This window comes from Notechis scutatus, chromosome Z (genome assembly GCF_049901735.1).
Source record: "Notechis scutatus isolate UNSWTSFEM ecotype Mainland chromosome Z, rNotScu1.2, whole genome shotgun sequence".
NCBI lineage: Eukaryota > Metazoa > Chordata > Lepidosauria > Squamata > Elapidae > Notechis > Notechis scutatus.
The window spans coordinates 21,229,701-21,255,220 of record NC_142025.1 but is presented as its reverse complement, the minus strand read 5'-3'; the positions used below and the strand labels follow the sequence as shown (position 1 = coordinate 21,255,220).

The window sequence follows — 25,520 nt, the reverse complement described above, 5'->3', positions numbered from 1 at the left end:
AGTCCTTCCTCTGTTCTGTACTATGAAAAATAGCTAGCAGAAAAAGCAGGAACATAGTGGGAAGTTATAAATGGGAAATAATTGTCTAAGTCATCCGATAAAATTCTGTGAATGAAGCTGGACAATTGGAAAGTTCAGCAAAGGAAAGAGTATGAAGTAGGTCATAATTTGATAATAGACTCTTTTGTTTGGGTTGATATGTTAGGTCAAGTGGGCCTTGATGTGCCCACTTACTGACATGCCACTTACTGACTCAATTTTAGACCCACTTGAATTTTCACTTGAAGTACGACTTTTCTGTTTTGCTAAAAAATCATTAGATTAAAAGGTTGTTCACATCAAAGATGATGTGGCATAGTGCTGGGATGAGAGTTGCTGGAAAGCAAATGGCATATACAGGTGAAACTCGAAAAATTAGAATATCGTGCAAAAGTTCATTTATTTCAGTTATGCAACTTAAAAGGTGAACCTAATATATGAGATAGATTCATTACATGCAAAGTAAGATAGTTCAAGCCGTGATTTGTCATAATTGAGATGATTATGGCTTACAGCTCATGAAAACCCCAAATCCACAATCTCAGAAAATTAGAATATTACATGCAATCAATAAAACAAGGATTGTACATAGAACAATATCGGACCACTGAAAAGTAGAAGCATGCATATGTACTCGGTACTTGGTTTGGGCCCCTTTTGCAGTAATTACTGCCTCAATGCCATGTGACATGGAAGCTATCAGCCTATGTCACTGCTGAGGTGTTATGGAAGACCAGGATGCTTCAATAGCGACCTTCAGTTTTCTGCATTGTTCGGTCTCATGTCTCTCATCTTTCTCTTGGCAATGCCCCATAGATTCTCTATGGGGTTCAGGCCAGGCAAGTTTGCTGGCCAATCAAGCACAATAATCCCACGGTCATTGAACCAGGTTTTGGTGCTTTGGGCAGTGTGGGCAGGTGCCAAGTCCTGCTGGAAAATGAAGTCAGCATCCCCATAAAGCCCATCTGCGGAAGGAAGCATGAAGTGTTCCAAAATCTCCTGGTAGACAGCTGCATTGACCCTGGACTTAATGAAGCACAGTGGACCAACACCAGCAGATGACATGGCTCCCCAAATCAACACAGACTGTGGAAACTTCACACTGGACTTCAAGCATCTTGCAGTGTGTGTCTCTCCATTCTTCCTCCAGACTCTGGGTCCTTGGTTTCCAAATGAGATGCAAAAGTTGCATCAGAAAAGAGGACCACTGAGCAACAGACCAGGTCTGTTTTTCTTTAGCCCAGATAAGATACTTCTGACATTGTTTGCTGTTCAGGAGCGGCTTGGCAAGAGGAATACGACATTTGAAGCCCATGTCCAGGATCCATCTATGTGTGGTGGCTCTTGATGCACTGACTCCAGCCTCAGTCCACTCTTTGTGAAAGTCCCAAACACTTTTGAATCCTCCCCAGCCTGCGGTCAACACTGCTGCTTGTGCATCTTTTTCTTCCACATTTTTCCCTTCCACATAACTTTCTATTAATGTGCTTTGATACAGCACTTTGGGAACATCCAACTTCTTTTGCAATTACCTTTTGCGGCTTTCCCTCCTTATGGAGGGTGTCCATGATGGTTTTCTGCACAACTGTCAGGTCAGCAGTCTTTCCCATGATTGTGGTTCCTACTGAACCAGAGTGAGAGACCATTTAAAGGCTCAGGAACCCTTTGCAGGTGTTATGGCTTAATTAGCTGATTAGACTGGGACACTTTGAGCCTAGAATATTGAACCTTTTCACAATATTCTAATTTTCTGAGATTGTGGATTTGGGGTTTTCATGAGCTGTAAGCCATAATCATCTCAATTATGACACATCACGGCTTGAACTATCTTGCTTTGTATGTAATGAGTCTATCTCATATATTAGGTTCACCTTTTAAGTTGCATTACTGAAATAAACGAACTTTTGCACGATATTCTAATTTTTTGAGTTTCACCTGTAAATGTGATAAATTATCACTGTGATCATATATTTCCTTCCATTCTGTGCCATATTTGTATCACCCCACATTTTTGCATTGCAGACCAATTGTTTTTCATCAGGATAGTATGCAGAACTGCATAATGAGTAGAAAAGTGTTATTTTTTGTCTCTTTTATTGTCTGGTGGGAAGTCCTTTGCAGCATGAAAAATGGGCTGGCCAAACAGTGTGCAGAATAGTATGGCTTAGGGGATTCAGTACAGGAGGAAGTTTTTAAAAGGCCCTTGATTTTCAGATAATATTTACTGTCCAGCAGCTGTTTTGCTCAGCAGCTGCCTCTGAAACATTCACAAATAGATCATGAGCCCTTGGTCACTTATGTTTCCCAATCAATGACAGACGATAGCAGGGGACCAGTTAACCAGAAACCATCATGATTAGTAGGTATATGAGCTGTGGTGGCACAGTGGTTAGAATGCAGTACTGCAGGCTACTTCTGCTGACTGCAGGCTGCAATTCAGCAGTTCACTTCTCACCAGCTCAAGCTTGACTCAGCCTTCCATCCTTCTGAGGTCAATAAAATGAGGATCCAGATTGTTGGGGGCAATATGCTGACTCTTTAAACCACTTAGAGAGGGCTGTAAAGCACTGTGAAGTGGTATATAAGCGCTATTGCTATTGATAACCTGCCCTATTTTTCCTCCTTTTAAAGAAGTTTGCTAAGTAAGTGGCCAGTGTTACATCTTGCAAAGCAGATCCCAGAAATTACTTATAGGCTATGTGAGAAAGTGCTGAGTTCAACTCCTAATTTAATTATAGACTGATCAGTTGGGCTTTGGGTAAACTGTTGATTTGCAGGTATCCACCTGTTCTGTGATCAGCAGACTACTCTACAGATGTACCCTAACATCTTGTACAAACTCTTGTGATATCATGGATTCTGAAATGTTTAAACAGTTAATTTGTAATCTGCTTTTTTTCCCCTTCCATGTCCCAATCTCAGAAGGTGCCTGGAGAAGTTTGATGTTTTCTTGACAAGGTTTTTTGAAAGTGATTTGCCATTACTTCCTTCCTGAACTTGAGAGAAAATGACAAACCTAAGGTCACCTTGCCAGCTTTGTGCCTAGGGTAGTACTGGAACTTTTGGTCTCCTGTTTCTAGTCTGCTGCCTTAACCATTATACTAAACTGGCTCTAATTAATTGCTACCAAATAATGAATTCTTGTCTACTGGCCCTGAAAATTTTCCTTAAATTCATAAAATAAAATATTATTTTATAGTATTGTGTATTAGCATTATAATATTACATAAAAATAGGGAATGCTTATTAGCCTTAAGATGAAAAAATAGTCTTCTGGGATTTTTAGATAATCTACAACTACCATGATTTTTTTAATTTATTTTATAACCAAATAGTAGAGATTTGATTTTTGCTAGGCAGCATTTTCAAGCTAGATAAATGTCAGAGTGATTTGATGCTGCTGACAAGCCAAATTTTAGTTATCATGCAGCCAATGTTCCATATCCTTAACAAAACATCAAGACAGCACTTGCTAATAGTACACCCACTTCATTTAGTAACTAAATCATTTTGTTTTTAATTCCACTTGATCATAGAGCTTGTGTGACGTATATGAAGATCTTGTTTTCTTTTTCTAGCTGAACTAATACAGCTTTCCCCAGCCTGGCACCCTCTAGGTGCATTAGGTTTATACATTGCAAATTTCCCAATCATCTGGCAATTCTGAAAATTGCAATCCAGCACATGAGGTATGGGGTATATTAGGGTAGGGCTAAAGTTAGTATTCAAAGGTAGGTAAGAAAATGTAGATCTTCAAATCTGCGAACAATTAGAGATGTATGTGTATGTTCTTATGTATACATAACAGGTGAGAAGAATGAAGAATATGGACAGCATGTTAATTCTCCCAAATTACTGCTTTGTGCAAAGTTTGATAAGGATCCTCTTAGGACAAAAGCAATTACTGAATTCAGAAGGGCTGCAACATATAAATTGCAGGTGTTACAGCCCTCACAGTTTATGGATTTAGATTCAGAAATTATTGTTTCCCTACTCTAATTTCTGCAAACCATGCTTCCCCAGTACATTGTTTTGAAAAATGCTTGGTTTTACAACAGAAGTTGCTTTTGTTGGGGTTTCTTTTCTTCAGATATTCCTCTCCCTATTTTTAAAGTTCTCCTATTCCTTTTTAATCTTTTCAAAATGATGTGAGAGACCCATCTAATCTCTTATCCAGATATTTTTCAACCTCAGCAAACTTCAAGAAGTGTGGACTCTGATTCTCAGAATTTCCAAGGTTCTGGGAATTGAAATCTACTTCTTACAGTTGCTGAGGTTGAGACATTTCCATAGCCTTTTACATAAATACTTGAGCTTTCCTTTCTAAAATAAAGTTGATTTTGAAATATACATAGGATATAATTTCTGTTTTGAATGACTGTATTTTGAATATTTAGTTTGCAATCTTGGGATAAACTGTCCAAGAACTCCATCATGAGTAGGTAAATAAATGAATCAGATCAGTTCCACAGTTTTGATAGTGGTCTGAAATGCAGATAAAAGCCAAGACAAATAAATATTGTTACGGCTTATAAATTTGGCACAAGATATAATATATTGTCCTAAATATTATTGCCTACAGCAATATTTTTGCTGGCTGGGGAATTCTGGGAGTTGCAGTCCACACATCTTAAACATGTCAAAGTTGAGAAACATTGGTCTCAAGAGATCCATAATGAAAGGGAACAATGCCCTTGTGGTCTGGCCTCTGTGTCCCAGAATACTGCATAAGAAAGGTCAACTTTTTTCTAATCAGCTTCAGTTGACTTTTGCACGATAAGTAAAATCCTTTACTCGAAAAAAATTAGGTACTGTCGTACTTAATTAATTGTTGTAATTAATTCTTTTTTCTTTTAATTGCTACTTCAATTAATTTTAATATTTTAATATTATCAAATAATCAAATTTTAATAAAATACCATTTGTATGGCTAGCACCAATTTATTTAAAAATTTCTTTCTTTTTGACATTATTTGTTCAGTTGCTTCCAAATCTTTGAAAGATGTCGTTTTTTTTCCAAGGTTGTCTGTCAGTAATTTATTCTTTGAGTTCCCATAAGCTCATGCTTCTGTTAACTGTGATAGTATTAATTTGCCTTGTTTTCTATGAGCATTTTGAAATTACTTTTAAATTACTATTTTTAAATTACTTTTTAAATGCTTCCAGTCTTCTAAAAATGTTTACTTCCACTTTCTATTTTTTCTACTGCAGCATTTCTTACGATGTATTCATTATAGGAGTTAGAGAATAATATGACAATATACAGTCATAGATTTCCCCACTTTTAAGCAGTTAGTTGTACAAATTTCAATTCTGTTACTTTCTTGTCATCACATAATTTTTTCCAAAAATAGACGATGCATTCATAATTTGTTGTGTTCTAATCAGTCCAAAGGTTTTTTCAATAAAAGAAAACTTGGCCTTTTTGGAACGTTCTTCTTCATTTCATTAACCATCAGATCTTAGCAATGTGATTTCTGCTCCTCTTCCTTTTAAAATTCAATTTGTGAATCTGGAAGTTCTTATTCTATGTATTTTAGAAAAGCGAATTGCTAAATCTTTAGTAAAATCTTACTAGCATCTGAAATCAAGGCAATTTTTCAGTAGTTTGATAAACATTTCTTAGCAATGTCCTTTAGTATTCAAATATTTCCTAATAGATCTTTCCTAGCTTCCCCTGTCTTTCCCATGTCTGTTTACAAACAAAATGTAGTATTTTAAATGCATTTTTCTATAAGGTTTTAAGCTGTTTTGCTAGTATTTCATCATCTTGAAGCTTTGTTAGTAGCTATTTAACTTCACTTTCCACAATAAATGATCAAACTTTTATACTTATCACTGATTTAAGGATCTTTTTTGTACTGTACTGTCTTCATGTCAGATTTTCTTTATGTCTTCTTTTTAATTTTTTTTACGCATAAGGGGTATTCTTTATTTCTGCAATTTTAGGTAAAACTTTTGTCCTTCCAAATCACCTTCTTTGAATTGCTAATTTAGATATCAGTCTTTGTCTTTTTCTCTCCAGAGATTAGCATTTAGTTTTTCTTCTGTCTCTGCTATCTCTTGCTTTCTACATTTCTTCAGTTGTTTACAGCCTATCAGTAGGAAGCCATTTTGCTTTCTTTTGCTTTTTGTATTTTGGGATATTTCTGTTTGATTTATCCTTAATGGCATCACAAATTGCAGTTCAGAGTCCTTTGGCATTCTAGTTATCCAATCCAATCCATCAAAACTTCTTTCACCCCGTCTTCACATTAAACATTACAATTTAGTAGTTTTGAAAGACTCTTAAGATTTTGGGGACCAACCTGTCTTACATCTACGAAGTAATGGTTTGATCAAACTCATCATGATTCTTTTTGTGAGTGTAATATTTGCTTCCTGCTAATGTGCTGGCTGATTGCTTTCTGCAACATTACAGGTGGTACCCCTGGGAAATATTCTTGACAAACAACAAGCAGAGAGGTTAAATGCATTGTTGTTTGGTATTTCAGAGAAATTCCATAGAGGTTATTACGCATTAGAGTTAGCAGTTCTCCCATTTGTGGAATGTTATTTGGAAAAATACCTAGTTCCGAATTTATTTTTCTTAAGAAGATAGGAAATTGCTTTCAACAGTAGTGAGTCAGTTCATTGACCAGAGGATGCAATGTCCTTCTTTTGGGAGTGTTTCTGAACGTTACTAGGAGATGAAAGGGAGTTTTTGTGTACAAATATTCATTCTACCTTTGCTAAGATGGTTTCACTCTTTTTTTAAAGCATTATAGTATTTTATTTCATATTATTATCCAACTCCATTAAATGGTTCCATCTCCCTTTCCATTTATTTCTTCACTGACTTTTGGTGGACTCTATTTTATACTCTACATTCTACATTCACAATCTGATTATAACTGTTATATATATATATTTAAAAATGTGTCTATATTTAAAGTTGTACATTGCTTTTGGATCAGTATTTTATATGATAAGTAATAGAGAAATCAAATTCATGTGCAGTTCTTCTGGCACTCTGGGTGAATATCTTGTGAGTCTGATGATCCTGAAGTCTCCAAGCATGACTCTCTCTAGGGCACTTTCAATATGTGGAGTGTGCTAACCAGTTGTTACAGTTGTTACCTTCTATTAAATGGGAGATAGGAAAACCAGAAAGAGATAATACAGGCAGGTCAATCAAAGCTGGACTTGAAATTTAACTATAAGAGAAAAGCATCTTATTTCTAGAAAACTAAGTTTCTGATCGAAACTTATTTTTCCAGCAATAAGATGCTTTTCTTTTATACTTAAATTTACAGTTACAACCTTCCAAGTTGTATCTTTCAAGTTCATTTCTGGGGAAGCCTATAAACCTATAAACGTAGCTTTGTCATAAAGATGTCTAGATGTGAAAGACATGAAATGTTTCCCCCCTGAAATTACTCAGGCCTCCACCCTTTTATCCTTCCTTTGAAGGCCTGGCTAGATTGAAAGTTTGATTTAGCACCAGGTTTTTGTTGTTTTTAACATTTTAATTGACTTAGTTTTATAGTTTCAATATGATTTTGTATGTCTTTTAATATTTTATTGGAAGGCTCTCAGAGTTGGTTGAAAGATAGGTGGCTATATAAATCTTTAACTAACTATGTATGTATGTATGTATGTATGTATGTATGTATGTATGTAACTAAATGTAAAAGGCAAGGAATATTCCTGAGAAGTAGTTCAGTTTTTAATTTATTATTTTATTCATTTTAAAATTTATTTTAATTTATTGACAAGATGTATACCCTACTTTTTGCTCTAGGGCAGGGCTGTCAAACTCAAGACCTCCTGGCCTGTGGGGCTGCCCTGGAAACAGCGAAGGACCGGTCCATGGTACCTCTGCCAGTGAAAACTCTGCCAGTGAAAACGGAAGGCCGCATGCAGCCCTCATGAGCTCCGTTTTCGCTGGCAGAATGCTGGCAAAACAAACTACTAGCAAAAGTGGCATTTGATCACATGGGTGACGTTGAACTGGCCATACCCACTCTGCCCCACTCCCCGTGGTCAAACGCAACCCTGATGTAGCTCTCAATGAAATTGAGTTTGACACCCCTGCTCTAAGGCATGCTGTTAATCTTGATCTAAATACAGGGTGAAATTCACAAACAAGTAAGGAGCAAACCAACCAACCAACCTCAATAATCAGTGGATAAGGTAGTAATTATCTGCATAGGTATCAATTATCTGGATAGCCACAAAGAAGATGATAGATCATTAGCTGGTGTTGGATCAAGGGCAGAAAAGAAGGCCTTGTTAGCATCGAAATTGAAATAATGAAATGGCTTCTGAGATGCAACTCCTGCTAATGCTATGAAGAGTTTTGAGTTAAGTGCCAGCAATAATAATTTCTTCCAAAGCAGATTGCTAGTTTCTCTTATCCCCCTTTGTTTATTCTCACTGGCAGAGTTTTTCCAGCTTTGCGGGGGTGGGGTGGGGTGGGGTGGGGTGTGGAGAGGCAGGGTGTCCCATTAGTTTCTATTTTAATGTATCAGCAATATGGTTCTTTTTGACATCTTTCAACTGTTCACATAATAAATCTGAAATCTTGCAATTTTTAGTGGTTTTCATGGGAACAGATTGCAAATCCTTGCTCTAATTTAGCCCTTTCAATGATAGGGTTGCATAGGAGGCCTTTTACACGAAAAGGACATGTGATATTATTCTTCCTAAAAGGAAAACCCATAGACCTATGGCTAACCTATGATCCTACAACTCTCATTGTCATATTTCTCTATAGTCAATGCTACAAATTCATATGTCCATTCTAGGAAATTGTTATGGAATACATTTTGGCCTTTCCAAAATTAAAGGAAGATAGAAAAAAATAACGGGACTTATACAGAAAGTAAATGCAATTATTTCTGTCTATAAAAATCTTTATTCCAAAGTAGGGAAGATGATAAATGAATATCACATGGGTCAACATTCATGTTACAACTAAGTCAGTGAAAGTGAAATATCAGACTTATTTTGAACAAAATGCATAATAGAAATATTTTAAACCTGTAAATATTTGATAAGTGGCTACTTGCAGCCTGTATGGACTGTTTCATACCAGTTTCTGGTATGTCCTTGTCATAGGTATTATTTATTAATGCTATTTAAAAAATAGGTTCTCTTTTTTTTAAAAAAATATCTTCATCCATTCATCATGCCAGCTTTCCATTACCATGAACTTTTCAGATATGTTTGATTATATCTCCCAGAATTAACAGACAGATTGGGAAGTCTGCCCCAGATTTCCTAAATGAGGATAGTCTCCTGCTGTTGGAGACAACCAGGCTGAGCCTGAGGTAAGAGGTCAAACAATCATAAGTCACAAGTCCCTGCACACTCACAAGAGATCTAAATACAGCCCACCTTGAATACCTCTCTTATCGCCTGCTAATTTCCCTTAATGGACAGTTGTTCAGATTCTTGTAGAAAACCTCACCTTCCCTGATTTCCCCAGGGTTTGACATTAGAAATATTGTACACTTGCTTGAACCAATGAGAAAAGGGGATTTAAAACCCACCTGCAATTAATTAAATAATTCTGCTCTCATCAAGAACACTATACAAACAGAGTTAATTCCATAAAGCAAGATCTACTATTTCTTGGTATGCGAAAAGAAGAAATTGCCTCAGACAGACTATTCTTTGGCACAGAAAGTTTCTCTTCATAAAACCAAACAATAATTCTGCTCCATTCACTTATGATTTTAGGATGACCCAGAAGAGCCTATGGAAGTTTACTTTCTCTCTATTTGGATATAAATTGAATGATAGTATTGGATAAATTATTATTAGGAATTATAATTATCTCTTCTGGATAAACAGCTACTGTATAACCAACATAAATTAATGTAGTATTCCACAACCTAATATTCCCAGGAAGTTTGGAATATATTTCCTATACACACCGAATAGTATTGAATCTCAACTGGGCACAGATGATGAATAATGATTATTTAATCCAATAAACTGAAGAGCATCAAGGTAAAAGAAAGCAGAACTGTGATATACCAGCCAACTAGAATGTATCATTTTTTGGCATTAATATTTAGTACACTTTTGGCACTTGTGACTATATTGACTGAATGAGATGCTTCATTTCACTAATCATAACTTCTCAGAAATGATCTTAAAATGGACTACAGCTTTTTTCTATTTCTTTCCATAGAAAGAAAAATGGTAGCCTGGTCTTATGCAAATTAATCTTTTTTTCTTTCTTTTTCAGGGGTGTTGTGAAAGTCGACATAAATCTACAGAAAGTGGATATTGATCAATGTTCAAATGAAGGCTGGTTTTCAGGAACTCACACATGCAATTTAAATAATACTGAGGTAAGAAATCATATGAAGAAATCTAACCCATAAATTACAATGGAGTCTTGCATGCTACATTTTATTTAGCATGAAGGCTGACAATATTCTTGGTCAATCTTATAGAACTGCCAAATTAAGTAAAAATACATTTTAAAAGAATAGCCAATGCCCAAAATCTAGAAAAGATTTTGAGAAAAATTAGCTTTCTCACATAATATGGTGTGAGATTTCACATCACCATATGAGATCTATATGAGACCTTGGGTAAGAGATTACCAAAACTCTCATGACATTTGACCTTTTATTTAGGTTTTTACTATTTCAAAAATCACACATTTCCCAAGCCTGCTGGTAGAACAACTTCCGTTCCCAAAATGTTCCCTTTCAACTTTATGATTTTAGGGATATTCCAGGACTCTTAAATCATTGTGTTTCATCTTTGAGTATTCTATATCCTTACCTTGGAAACTAATTGCAAGAACAATGTACCAATATTGAAAATAAACAAGGAAAGTCAGGAAACAAAATACAAATTATCTTTCATTCTATGCTTTATTTTTAAGAAGAGACCTACTTCTCTCATTTACTTTGTTCCCAATTAACCTTCTGTATCGATTGCCACTCGACTTATTTCTAGGTAAGTAAAGTCTAGACCAGAAAGTCATCACATATTTTGATTTTGTTTGAATCATTTTGCTTTTCAGTAGCTTCTGTTTTTAAATCAGACCTGAGATCCTTTGTGCTACAGGGTAAGTTTTGAATATGAATGAACCAATAAAGTAGCCTTTATGTGTACTTCAAATATGTTATACATTTAACACATTTAACTGAGATTAATATTTACGCACCATGCATATTAATACACATTGTTTTTACAAGGTTTATTACACTTTGCACAGTTGGTAAAAGCAGGGTACTAAGGTAATCTTTGTTTAAAAGATGTTTGTAGTCATGATCACAAAAATCAAAATAGCAACCACAAAAATGCAATCAAAGCTTTGCCTGTTTTTATAGGCATTGCATATGCACTGTATAGGCAAAGTTTCATTCACAACATCATGACAACCGTCTTTACTTTTTTGATTAGACCTGCAAACCCCCTGGCTTAGAGTTTAATAGTTGCTATCTAACAAAATGAAATTCAAGTGAAAAAAATAAGGTTCCATATTTAGGCAAGAAAAACAGAATGCATAGGTACAGTATATGTAGTACCTTGCTCAATAGTAGTAACTGTGAGAGGGATCTTGGAGTCCTAGTGAACAGTCATTTAAACATGAGCCAGCAGTCTGCTGCAGCTGCGGAAAAAACCAACACAGTTCTAGGCTGCATTAATAAAGGGATAGAATCAAGATCACATGAAGTGTTAATACCACTTTATAATGCCTTGGTAAGGTATTATAAAGGCAGTTTTGGTCACCACGATGTAAAAAAGATACTGAGACTCTAAAAAGAGTGCAGAGAACAACAACAAAGATGATTAGGAGACTGGAGGATAAAACATATAAAGAACGATACTGGAAATTGGTGTCTCCAGTTTGATGAAAAGAAGGACTAGGGGTGACATGATAGCAGTGTTCCAATATCTCAGGGACTGCCACAAAGAAGAGGGAATCAATCTATTCTCCAAAGCACCTGAGGGCAGGACAAGAAGCCATGGGTGGAAACTAACTAATGAATGAAGCAACCTAAAACTAAGGAGAAATTTCCTAATAGGTAGAACAATTAATAAATGGAACAACTTATTTTCAGAAGTTGTGAATGCTCCAACATTGGAAGTTTTTAATAAGAGATTGGATAACCATTTGTCTGAAATGGTATAGGGTTTCCTGCCTAAGCAGAGGGTTGGAATAGATGATCCCCAAGATTCATTTCAACTCTGTTATTCTATTCTATTCTATTCTATTCTATTCTATTCTATTCTATTCTATTCTATTCTATTCTATTCTATTCTATTCTATTCTATTTATGAATATAGTCTGGTTGTCAGAATGTGGCATTTACTGCTTATTTAGAGTGAGGCCTTTGCAGTAGATATTTTTACAAACCTGGGGGAGGATCTGCAAAAGGAGAAAATGTCTTGCAGTCTACTGATGTGGGAGTAGCAGCAGTAGCCTACTTTCCATGCTAGTCAATTTGAATTCTTCCCCACTTGCTCCTAAAGCCAAATCTTTCTTCATAGCCAAAGTGGGTGGGTGTTCTGTGTTTTGTTTGTTTTTCTTGAGCATTAGCTCTCTTAAAACTCATTAAGAGCTTTGCATAAAAAAGCATTTTACAGTTGGTTGGTAAATAAGTGTTATTTTCAGCCAAAATATTACAAAATAGGAATGAAAGAATACTGTGCAATTTCTGCTGATATGCTGCTACCAAATTTGGGTTGCAAATCTCCAGATAACCACACAATGGTGGCAAAGATACATATAAAACAAACACTTTGGTTATTATCTGGCTATTATTCAGACATTTTCAGCCCAGAATCTGGCAACCCCTACATCAACTATGAATTTGAAAGATTCTTGTTGGTAACTGGTCAACTATTGATATATTAACTTAATAGCCCAGATTAGTTGGGCTTTTTTTTAATTAATGAAAAGCTGATGAAAGCTAAACAAGATTACTTTCTCCAGTTGAAGCAAAACATATTCTTTTACTATCTGAATTCCCAAAGCCATTAATATTTGTGTGCTTGTCCCATTACAGTTTGGTATTTTGTGTATTTATTGTGACTTGTAGACCAAAGTATAGCTCTTCAAATTTCTGGGCTATTTTTATATGTGAAAGCCACCTCAGTTCTAATAGAAATGCCCACAAAGTTTGGGAAAGATTTATTCTTCCAGCAGGGATGAGACAAATTTTGTGGGTGGAATATTTCTATGAAAATGAAGGAGAGAAATGTAGGAACTATCTTGTTAGGCAAAAAGCTAAAGGGATATACAAGCAAAGGATTCCTTCACTCTAGGAATCTGCTGTGTTACAGAAATGACTGTTGGAGGTGATTGGAGCAGAATTTTCCTGAATGAATGAATGAATTCTTTATTGGCCAAGTGTGATTAGACACACAAGGAATTTGTTCTGGACTAGCAGGCTTGAAAGCCTGCAAAGCGGATTGGTCCGCTAACAGCGGGTCGTGATTGGTCGCTCCGGACTGATCCGATTGGCTGGTAAACGGGCTGCCGCGATTGGGCAAACCAAGCGCGGCAAGCTCAAACCTCTGTCATTGGCCGTATAGCCACAGCCAGCTCTATAAAAGGGGCTGCTGCGGCTAGGGCAGTTCGCTCAGATCGGAAGTCACTAATAAAGAGCTGTAGTTACTTTCTGAGTCTGTCTCCATTCTTGGACCCATCCTTCCAGACACAACACTGGTGACGAGGATGGGATGCGGAGACAGCAGAGCTGACTGAGCACTCACCAACGATCAACAAGAGCACATGGCTGACAGTGCGCAGACATCGGCAGAATGGCCAGCAGCGCTATACCACCCGCCCCGTTCGATCCAGCCAGCGAAGACTGGGACTCATACATGGACAGGTTTCAGATGTTCCTAGAGTCCAACAATCTGAAGGATGCCACTCCCAGCAAAAAACGAACAGTTTCCTGACGCATTGCGGACCTGCCGTTTTTAAAATGGCCAAAGCGCTGGCAAAACCGGCTGAAGTTAAATCGATGGACTGGGATACCCTTGCTCCCATCCTTTGCAACCACTACGCACCGGCAGTACCGACTCTCATCCGCAGACATGAATTTTATCAAAGGGACCAATGCGAAGGTGAGAGCATCGGGGATTTTGTAGCTGACCTAAGGAGTTTAGGTGGGTTGTGTGGCTTTGCAAATCTAGAAGAAGCCATGAGGGATCGAGTTGTCCTGGGACTAAGAGACCCCACGGTCCAAAGCAAAATCATGGCCAAAGGAGACATCTCCCTTGCAGACTCAATAGCTGAAGCCACCGCAGCAGAAGCCACCCGCAAATCAGCAGCACGGATGCACCGGGCCAATGGGGCCAACCGCCAACCCACCAACGATACAGCAACACCATCAGAAAAATACACATCAGCCACCCACCATGAAGACATCGAGTCCTCATCAGATAGTGAGGAGGAGGAAGTCCACAGACTTCGGTCAGAGCACGAACAACGAGACCAGCGGAGTCATAAATCGAACTTCCAATGTGCCGGATGTGGTGGAAACCACCCACGATCCGAATGCAGATTCCTAGACGCCATCTGTTGGTTCTGTGAGAAAAGAGGGCATATTGCTAAAGTATGCCGGAATAAAAGAGAAGCAAGTCCCAAACGGAAAGAAAACAGTCTTCGACAAACAGATGGCAACCCCACCACCAATCGAGATCGCCCAAACAACCAGTGGAGCCAGTACAACAGAACCCAGAAATTTACCGGTGCACCCAGACGGGAAGAAGCACATCAGACCATCACCATCAGACACGCCTCATCTTTAGACACTAGAAAAATCCGTGTAGAGGTCAACATTGAGAATCGACTGTGCATCATGGAAGTAGACTCCGGTTCTTCCCTATCCATGGTCTCCTGGAAAACCCTGAAGCAGCTGATCCCCAACATCCGCCGCCAGGACCTCAGCACTCAGAGACTCATATTGAAGGACTACCAGGGCAACCGGATTCCGGTCGCTGGTTCCAGTCATTTCCAGGTATCCTTCAAGAACCACACCGCAATACTACCTCTCACCATCATTGACAGAGACCGACCCAACCTACTGGGTCTACAGTGGTTCGCGCCATTAGGAATTGAAATGGCAGGCATCAATCAGACTGTAGACGAAGACTGGGAAGCAGCCCTCATCCGGGACTTCCAAGAAGTCTTCAGTGAAAATCTAGGCAAGTACAAGGGGTCCCCTATCTCCTTTAATCTCCGCCCTGACATCGCACCCATTCGTTTAAAACCACGCCGTGTCCCTTTTGCTCTCAAACCAAAAATTGATGAGCAACTGGACAAACTAATTGCACAAGGCGTGTTAGAACCCATTGATCACGCCCGATGGGGAGACCCCAATTGTAACTCCCATAAAACCTGATGGATCCTTGAGAATCTGTGGGGATTACAAGGCCACCTCAACCACGCGTTACAGCAGAGCGCCTATCCGGTACCCGTGGTCCAGCATCTCCTTCACTCACTTGGGGGTGGCAGAATATTCGCAAAGCTTGACCTGGCCCAAGCTTATCAACAGCTGCCAGTTGATGCTGAAACCGCCGAAGCCCAAACCATAGTTACGCACAGAGGCGCGTTCAAGTGTAACAGACTCCAGTTTGGAGTAAGCGTAGCACCAGGCATTTTCCAAAGTCTGATGGAAAGGTTGTTGCAGGGCATTAAAGGGGTCGTGCCCTACTTCGACAACGTGTTAATAGTCGCCCCAAAAGGAGTCAGCTAGAAAAACGACTGAGAACAGTCCTACAAAAATTCCAAGACGCTGGCCTCAAGGTAAAGAAGGAAAAGTGCCAGTTATGCACTGAAAGGGTTGAATTTCTTGGTTACCTCCTTGACAAACAAGGAATTCACCCTACAGAAAAGAAATTGGCTGCAATCAAAAATGCCCCGAGACCACAAAACAAAACAGACCTTGAAGCCTTCCTGGGTCTCATTAACTTTTATAACATTTTCCTACCCCAGAAAGCGACCGTTGCTGAACCCCTTCATAGACTCCTTGATGACCCGGCTCCCACACTATCAACACTACAGATTGAGACTCTTCCCTCGCCTCCACTAACAGCACAAGACATCGCATTGGACACCAAAAAAGACTCATGCTTGGCACGAGTTCTTGGCTGGGTGGAGAGGGAATGGCCACAAATCGAACCCAACGAAACCTTTAAACCCTTCAAGAACAGACAAACAGAACTCTTCTCACAAAAAGGGTGCATTTTGTGGGGAGACCGAGTGGTCATACCAGCAAAACTACAAAAAAAAGTTCTACAATTACTGCACGATGGACACCCGGGCATCGTATGCATGAAAGCGCTGGCAAGGAGCTACGCCTGGTGGCCAGGTATGGACAAACAAATTGAAACCTGGGTCACCACTTGTAGCAAATGCCAAGAGACACGCTCAGCCCCACCAAAAGCCTTACCAGCCGAATGGGAAACACCCAGAGGCCCCTGGTCGCGCATCCATATCGATTTTGCGGGACCTACAAAAGGGCATACTTTCCTAATAACAGTAGACACATACTCTAACTGGCTCGAGGTTAATAAAATGAAGACCACCACCACAGATGTGGTCATCAAGAAATTGAACAGACTTTTTGCAATGCATGGGTTACCAGATGTCCTGGTATCCGACAATGGCCCTTAATTTACTGCCTTAGCTTTTGAACAATACTTAGCAGACCGTGGCATACGACACGCACTGACATCACCGGCTCACCCGGCGGTGAATGGTAGAACAAAAAATGGAACATGGCAACATCCACGATAAAGTCACCAGGATGCTCCTTCTCCAGCATATTACACCAAACACTACAACCAACAAAAGCCCAGCTGAACTTCTGATGGCCAGAAAACTCAGATCTCCTCTAGACCGCCTACATCCTGCATACACCCTGGAGAAACCCCTGGGCTCCAGCAGTAAACACCGTGCCTTTAAGGTAGGAGACCCTGTATTTGCAAAGAACTTTTCAGGTGACCCTCTGTGGATCCCTGCCAAAATAACTCAAGTTACAGGCCCCCGCTCTTACCGGCTAGAAACCACAGATGGGAGAGTGTGGAAACGCCACATCGACCAGCTGCGATCCAGGCTAACCACATCTCCCATCAGTGACCCTAACCATGAAACCAGAGGGGGAAGGGAAATCGGGAGTTCCGAAATTGAACCAACATCTGGTATAGAAGAAAGAACCCCACAATCACCACATCAAAGCCTACAATACTCACCAGCTGATGAAGAGCCTTGGCAAGTGATCATCTCACCTAGTAGCAGCAACCGAACAGGTCCAGCGAACCCTGTGAGCCCAAGCGCTAGCAACGAAGGAGGCGTACCACTCATCCCGAGGTCACCTGAAGGGAGTCACAGCTACGGAACCAGCTCACCGTTCCAGGGATTCCCGGCAAGCAGCCCGTTGAAACCAGAGACCGAGCAAAGACATTTCGAACAGCGCAAGTCAGGTAGACAGGTGAGAAGACCCGCCTACCTGTGAGACTATATAACCCCACCCCTTAGACAGAACCTAGAGGGGAGGGGTGTTCCGGACTAGCAGGCTTGAAAGCCTGCAAAGCGGATTGGTCCGCTAACAGCGGGTCGTGATTGGTCGCTCCGGACTGATCCGATTGGCTGGTAAACAGGCTGCCGTGATTGGGCAAACCAAGCGCGGCAAGCTCAAACCTCTGTCATTGGCCGTATAGCCGCAGCCAGCTCTATAAAAGGGGCTGCTGCGGCTAGGGCAGTTCGCTCAGATCGGAAGTCACTAATAAAGAGCCGTAGTTACTTTCTGAGTCTGTCTCCGTTCTTGGACCCATCCTTCCAGACACAACAGAATTTGTCTTGGTGCATATGCTCTCAGTGTACATAAAAAGAAAAGACACATTCACCAAGAATAAAAAAGGAATCTGTTCATCAGTTATAGAATCCCTGGAACTCACTTTGGACAGTGTTCCTCAACTATGGCAATTTTAAGAGATGTAGACTTCCAGAACTCCACACACTTTAAGGTTGAGGAAACATTCGTTTAAGGAATGGGAAATGTGCAGTAGTCCTGCACTCTGTTGTGCATATACTATGGATGTTGGTATTTGCTTTTTATTTATCTTGTCACTCAGAGAGTAGAAAGACCATGTAGTCCAATTTCTATCCAAGAGATTTTGTGTGAGAAAATGCATGGCTACCAGTGATGTTCTTCCAGGAATTATGTAGATAGGCCAACTATCTACCTTAACAAGGATGCCTTATGTGAAGTCTAATCACCTCAGACAGCATGATCATGTGTCTGCCTTGAGAAAATAAAAAAATAAAATAAAAATACATCATTGACTTACAGTGCATTAAATAATTATTAGATCTAGAAATAAAGAGCAGCCTATTTAGCATTCTCCTATCATTTTTTTCTATTTAATCATGTGGGTAGATGAAATTAAGAGCCATTTGTTCAAAATTATCTGGTGGGCAGTTTCTCTAATTCTAGTCCAACATCTTAACTACTATGCCATATTCTGGTTTTCTCAACCAGCTCTGCTTTTTCTTATGTTATGAAACTGCAATCCCCTTGAATATCTTGTTTTCTTAAAGATAACCCACTAATGAAGTACTGCATGATCTTCAGCTACAGAGTATCTTGTTCCTCCTTCCATTCATGAAGTTGTGGCAAATAGCTAATTATAACAAAATTAGACTATTGTATGGTTACTGTAGAAACCAGCTCTTCATTCTTTCAATTAATACAAACCTGAGAGTATCTAAGCACTTTCATGTAACTGGCTTTAATAACAAAACCCGTGTTCAGAGACCCATGCAAATAAGAATAATAGCATGAGAACTGAATGAAAGCAGCAAGGTTTTGACATTTAACACATTTAATGAATGGCAGTCTAGCTGGGTGCTATTCGCATTTGGGACCAAGTTATGAAAGCCCGACTGAGAGTGCCAAGGGGCTAAGTTTCTATTTACACTCTTTTCAGAAAGAGCAGAGCCAGAATAAGTAGGTCACAGTGGCGGGAAGGTTTTGTGTGTGGCAGCTGGGGAAAAGGCTTTGCCCGTTGAGCAGAGAAAGGCAGCTGAAAAGAAGGGAGGAAACATTGAGCAGATAAACGAAGGTGTATAATGAGTCCTTTTGAATTTAGGAAGATGAGATGAATTTAGGAAGATGAGATGAGATGATTTGGAAGATGAGATGAGCCAAATGATAAATGGACAGCAGGGCCTTGTGTTATTCTTAATATGATAGACTAAATGGGATGTGAATTCCCCCCAAACAGCAAAAGGCATGCCCTTTTAGCTAAAAGAGGCCTTCATGTCCAAATTGGGGCCCACCTTGGCAGTGGGTTTAACTTGTACAAATGGGAATTGTTTTGATCTAAATGTTTGTTATTTGTACTAAAAGAAAAATGGAAACAATTCAACCATATTCCAACAGGACAAACTCCTAAGCTTAAGCCCCTGACAGCATATAGAATCGAGAACTAAGCCTCTTCATTCAATATTTACTTTAAAAAATACAACAATGAAGATTAGCTTTATGTTAGCAGATCCAGTACAATATAATTAAGGTATTCAGTCCAGAGGAATATTTATCAACCTTAGTAACTTTAAGAAGAATGAACTTTAACTCCCAGAATTCCCGAGCCAACATGCTGGCGGAGGAGTTCTGGGAGTTGAAATTGACATATTATAAAATTTTAAAGGTTGAGAAACATTGGTCCAGAGGAACAGACATTTAAGGTGTAATTTATGAGCAGCAGAGAGCTCCTAATTCACCCTATTTTCTGTTCATGTTACTCCTTCTACATACATGGTTACAGTACAGTATTTATTATTTTTGTTTTGTCCTGAAAATAGTCCAAACTAAGGCTTTTAAGTTTTCACAGAATACAACACACCTATTTTTGCATTTAAACTTCTCAGCCTCCCACCAAAAAAAAAAAAAGGCTGAAAAATGTCAGTCTCTCCCTCAGAAACACGGTGACATTTCCAGATGTTCTCCAGGGGCCTTGGAAGCGGAAAACCATTAAACATGTAACGTTCAGCTCCCAGTCAGAAAAAAAAAAATCACCCAATTTTTTTTTGCCTTACTGCCACTCAGCTTAAAAGTTTGGGTATAAACAAATACATTTACTTCAAAAGGGCCAATTTGTAAAATGTTGGTATGCAGAATGTGCCATGTTATTTTCTGTGTATGTGTATTTGTTTGTGCTCTCCATAAATGTTAGGGACATGTGAAAACATTCATGGGAATTGATTGCCATTTCATATTTTAAGCAAAAACATAGATATCAAATCAAGTGACACAATTCACTGAATCTACCAAGATGCTAACAAATTTTCAACAATATTGGTATACAGTGGTTTTTATTCATAATTACCAGTGCCCATACATTAAAGGCATATGAGATCCTCAAGTGTAGCTGCTGGTCTACAATACAGGAAAGAGATAGCATAGCTTTGAGAAATAATGGAGCTTATTTGGGATTGCTCAGGATGCCCCTTGTCAAAGCTTCTCTATCTCTCTGTGTGTCTGTGTGTAAACAATCAAGATGGCTGTAACTGAGCGATCAAAATTCTACCCCCTTTTTTAGTGCATACATAACAAAACAGAGGCTTTCATTGTTCAGTCTTGGCTGCTAAAGTGAATCCATCCTGCTGTTTACTCTGCTCTCCTCAACTCTGCAGTTCCACTGATTTCTGTTCTATATATATTAATGCAATTCTTACTGTTTATACTTAACCGTGTGATTGGAAGCAGAGGCTGAAAATGTCTGCCACAGTTTGGAAACAGGTAATACATGAATTCATGAAAGCTGAACCTAGATTCTCCTCCACCTTCAGCCATGGAAGCTCTCTGAATACTTTTGGGCTAGTCACTTCCTCTATCTCATCCCAACTTCCCTCTCTTGGTAGTTGTGCTGAGGACATATAAGAGGGGGGAAAATGCTGTCTATGTTACCTTGATTTCTTGAACAAAAGGCAGGATATAAATTAATAAATACATCAATAAAGAAAAATTATTCCTAAGCAAGTAATCAGATTCATTAACTTAAATAGTTCTCTCAAACTATCTCTCTATGTTCTGGAGGAGGCCAAATTTGGGAAGAATGTCTTAAAGGCAGGATAAAAACCAGGAAACAAGCAAACGGATGTCCATGGTTTGGATTTATCTTTTCAAAAGTTGTGAATTATCCCACTGTGATTTTTTTTAAAAAAACATTGTGTGATTTTTTCATCTCAGCCTTCCAGCAAAGAATGCAGGTTGAGCTATACTTAGCAAGTACAATATTGCAATAGTGACTCATTAAGGTCTGAGCCTAAATTAATTCTGAGCACCAGGATACAAGTGGAAAACAGGTGCTGTGCAAAATAATAGCAACACAACTACATGCTCCTTAATCTGGGAAGCAACATCCTGATTTAAATTTGAAAAGCAAAATAGACACACACCCTTCAGCAGAGTTTAGAGCATTGACATTTCCTATTGTAGCTGATTTCCAGTTTAATCAGAAATTTATTATGTAGCAGAATACACACAAAAGATGTGAAAAATCTGTGGCTCTGATGCCAACGTCATTATGAGTAATATAAGACAGCAAGAAACATGAGCTCTCTTAGGAAACTTGGCAGCTTGAATTAGGGCTCAGGAGTGCAACATCCATCTTAAAAATGCCAACTGCCCTTTGGGAACAAAAATGTTAGAAAGGCTAGCCAAATTTGAAGATTGTGTTGTGGTTGGAGTTTGGAGTGGGTTAATGAAATTCTTTTACCCTCACTTCTGGAATACATTTGATTGCTAATATTAGCTTCCTACTTATTTCTCCAGAATAAATGCCATTAAAAGGAAAGAAGAAGATGAAGCTCACAGCCTCTGAATATATTGTCTAGGATAGAGGTGGACAATCTCTGTTCGTATGACCATAAACAACTCTAAATCATCATATTGTTTTGAACTGTCTATGGAGATCCAAAGGTGCTTTTTCAAAAGGCAATTGTTTTTCCTTGAAGACATTTTGCTTCTCATCCAAGAAGATCCCGAACTGAAGCAACTTCTTGGATGAGAAGTGAAATGTGGAAAAGCAAAGTTTTTCAAAGTTGACTTTTGAAAAAGCACCTTTGGGACATTGTTTTGAATTGTATTTTTGCCACTGCAATTATCAAATATGAAGCATGTAGTGGCTACGGCATAAATTAAAACAATTTGAAGGGGAAAAATTACCATCCAATGACATAATTAAAAGAAAACCTTGTTCTTTTCTGTTCAGAAATAGGACACACATTCAGAGCTCCATCTTTTTTTAAGTTGTATTCCACCTAATAGAAATCTACCAACTTTTTTATTTGAGGGGCTGCCCCAAAGAAGAGGGGGTCAATTGTTTTACAAAGCACCAGAGGGCAGGACAAGAAACAATGGATGGAAACTAATCAAAGAGAGAAGCAACCTCTAATTAAGGAAAAACTTCTTAACAGTCAGGACAATTAACCAGTGGAACAGCTTGCCTCCAGAAATCATAGGCACTGCAACACTGGAGGTTTTTAAGAAGAGATTGGACAGTCACTTGTCTGAGATGGTATAGGAGGTTCTCCTGCTTGAGCAGCGAGCTGGACTATAAGATCTTCAATATCCCTTCCAACTCTGTTCTGTTCTGTTCAACGTTTGCTTTAGGAGTTCCTCTCCTTTTATTTTGAGATTTGGCTTCTTTCCTCCCTGATCCAGGAATGTTTGGAGCTTTGGGTGTCTAGATTAGAGCCTTTCACACACACTTCAGAAATGAAAAATGACAGCAATCAAATTAGCAAACAATACAGCAACATGAAATTAACAAAATACATTCACCACAACCTTTGCTATTCTGGCATGATTTGCATAAAAAGAATAAAGAATAAAAAGAATATCACATCCAATTCCGCTCCCAATTGTGATTGTATGTCAAGAACTACCTGTATATGCCTATACCTGTTCAACATCATGCCCATTTATGTGCAGTTTATATTTGATTTTAAATGCTTTTGATAATTTTCAAGGCAGAGGTCTCCTTTGCTTAGATGCAGCTTTATTGTCAACTTTACTATGCTAATGCTAGAAGAAAGGCTCATATAGGAAAGAAGGAAGACAACACAGGTGCCTGCAATTTTGTTCAAGCAATTTTGTTCACATCCAGCTTCATGGATCACAATCATAAGTACAAAAGTATGTTCATCCTTTGGAGACAATCCAATCCAAATTCCTTAAGGTAGTTTCTGGAATGCTCTAATGTGTTCTTAATGTTACATTCTGGATAAAATTGGGAAAAGTCTTATAAGAAACTTAAGCCTAGTTTTATGCAATCAGCTTTTGGCTCATGCAGTTCTGCTCTGATGGACATTTCACATTGGCTGACAACTTTAACCACTGATGGATGAGAATGTTACATATGAAATGTAGGCATTGTGGAATTATTTCATTTAAAATATTTAAAGCCAAAGAGAAAGTCAAAAAAATTAAAATCTATAAAAGTGCAGAACTTTGTTTTCATGCTATATGATGACTAAGAATCACCATATATTTTTTTTTGTTTCCAAGCATTGGAGACTTTATTTAACCTTCTTTGATGCTTTGTCTTCTTCTGTAATTGAGTGGGGACATGTATGCATTCTCTAGGCCAGGGGATGGGGAATTCTGGCAGTTGAAGTTCACTACTATTAAAGTTGCCAAGGTTGAACACTTCTAATTTAGGCTATACCTCTGTCCCCTCTATTCAAGTGGAGAGAGTCAGAATGTTAGATCATGTGTTGCCATACCGCCTGTTTTATAGAAATAGTTGTTTACTTTTTATTATTCCTGTTTTAATATATTTCTACAGCAGATTAGATAAACCTTAGTTGTTTTTTTCTCCTCCTCTCAGACTCCAATATTGAAAAAAAGAGATGCCAATTTTATGCTACACAACAGATTGTTAACTCTACATAATTAATTATAGGGGCCATATGGACTGTTTATAATGTAAACTTTAATTTTTGTTTCACTTTACATTTGTTTCATTTGGACTCCCTTTCACTCAGGCAAGCTATCTGAACTGAGTTGTCTCTTGTTCTTCTGGAGCAGGATCTCTAACCTTGGCAACTTTAAGCTGGCTGGGGAATTCTGGGAGTTGAAGTCCTCCAAGCTTAAAGTTGCCAAGATTGGAGACCCCCTCTGGAGTACATCCCTCCCTCTTGAGAATCCAGACTACATTCCATCACATAATGGAAAAAGATAGAGTAAACCCACACTTGCATTTTGGCATACTTCAGAAATTTCCTATCCTAAGGAATGCACAATAGATTATTCTACTTGTTGTGTCTTTTATAATAATTTGCCCTTTATAAGACTTTAGTGTGGAACCTTTGCTACCTTGGTGATAGCATAAGCCTACCGTAATCCTAACCCAGTTTCTTATCTAATACATTTATCCATTGTATTATTTCTCCACATATTTGTTTCTTTTTCAGTATTTTCTTCTCTGGTTTTCTTTCTTCCCTTCCCTCCCCTTTCTTTCCTTGTACTGCCCATCACATACTGTCCATTGTTCTATGAGAAGATTTTAAGAGGGAAAAGCCTTCCATTGACAGCTTCATTGAAGGTCTCCTTTTCTTCAGAAAATAAGACTTTTCAAGAGTAATCACACTACAAAGGAGAGCTACAACTTCTGTCCCTGACTACAACCTTCTTTCCCTCAAATATTTCTCCATAGCAATTAAGCAAGAATGATTGATTGTTGATGTCTCTCCTGTATCTGATTTTTTTTTTTTTTTTGGTAGTTTAATATGTTTTATAGCCTTGTGAATTGGTCTTCCAGTAAAACAAGGAAAACAAGTAAATAAAAGCAAAGATAAATAATATATTCAAACAATGTTTTATAAAGCAGGATGTTTTGTGATTTTTGAGTCATATAAATCTCTTCTGTTACTGACATATCACCTGGGTTCTTATCAACTTGCAAAGAGGTTTATTGCTGGGGTGGGAGGTGGAATTTTGACAGTCCATTCTGACAATTTTCTGGCAGTGTTAACATTTTCAATTTTACATCTTATTTCTAAAATGTAAATGTAATGTTTATGTATGTAATTGTTTTATTATTAAATGTTGCTTTGGGTTGACTCTTTCTACCCCTATATTTAGGTGTGGGAGAGGAGAAAAAGGATTGTCATGAACTATTCAAAGGAGAAAAATGATTGTCAGGAACTATAAAAAAACTCAGGATAAAAGAAGTTGGTCTTGTATTGTGTGTGTGTGTGTGTGTGTGTGTGTGTGTGTGTGTGTGTGGCTTTTTAGATTGATTCACCATTGTGAATGGATTAACTTTCCATTACTAATAGTTTTCTAGTATGGTAACTTTCTTGAGTTTTCTTGCTCATATGTCAATTTTGTTTTCCTCCATTAAAAATTGCAATGCTTGAGTCAATGAAACAACTGCACAGTTTCTATTAAAATAACCAGTTTCAATGATCTTGCAATTAAACAATCAGTGAACTTCAA

General features: G+C 38.4%; 1 protein-coding gene across 3 annotated transcripts in view; it reads left to right on the top strand.

Annotated features, from left to right (window-relative positions):
- The window catches only part of GPR158 (G protein-coupled receptor 158), a 164,090-nt gene that overhangs the window by 16,422 nt on the left and 122,148 nt on the right, over positions 1 to 25,520 (top strand). For all 3 annotated transcript variants that reach the window (XR_015746078.1, XM_087947965.1, XM_026672111.2), the window contains exon 2: positions 10,280 to 10,385. Coding sequence is in view for 2 of the 3 variants with exons in the window: in XM_087947965.1 (XP_087804091.1) it covers positions 10,280 to 10,385 (106 nt within the window). In the remaining variant the exon portion in view is untranslated. The remainder of the gene's footprint in view (positions 1 to 10,279; positions 10,386 to 25,520) is intronic.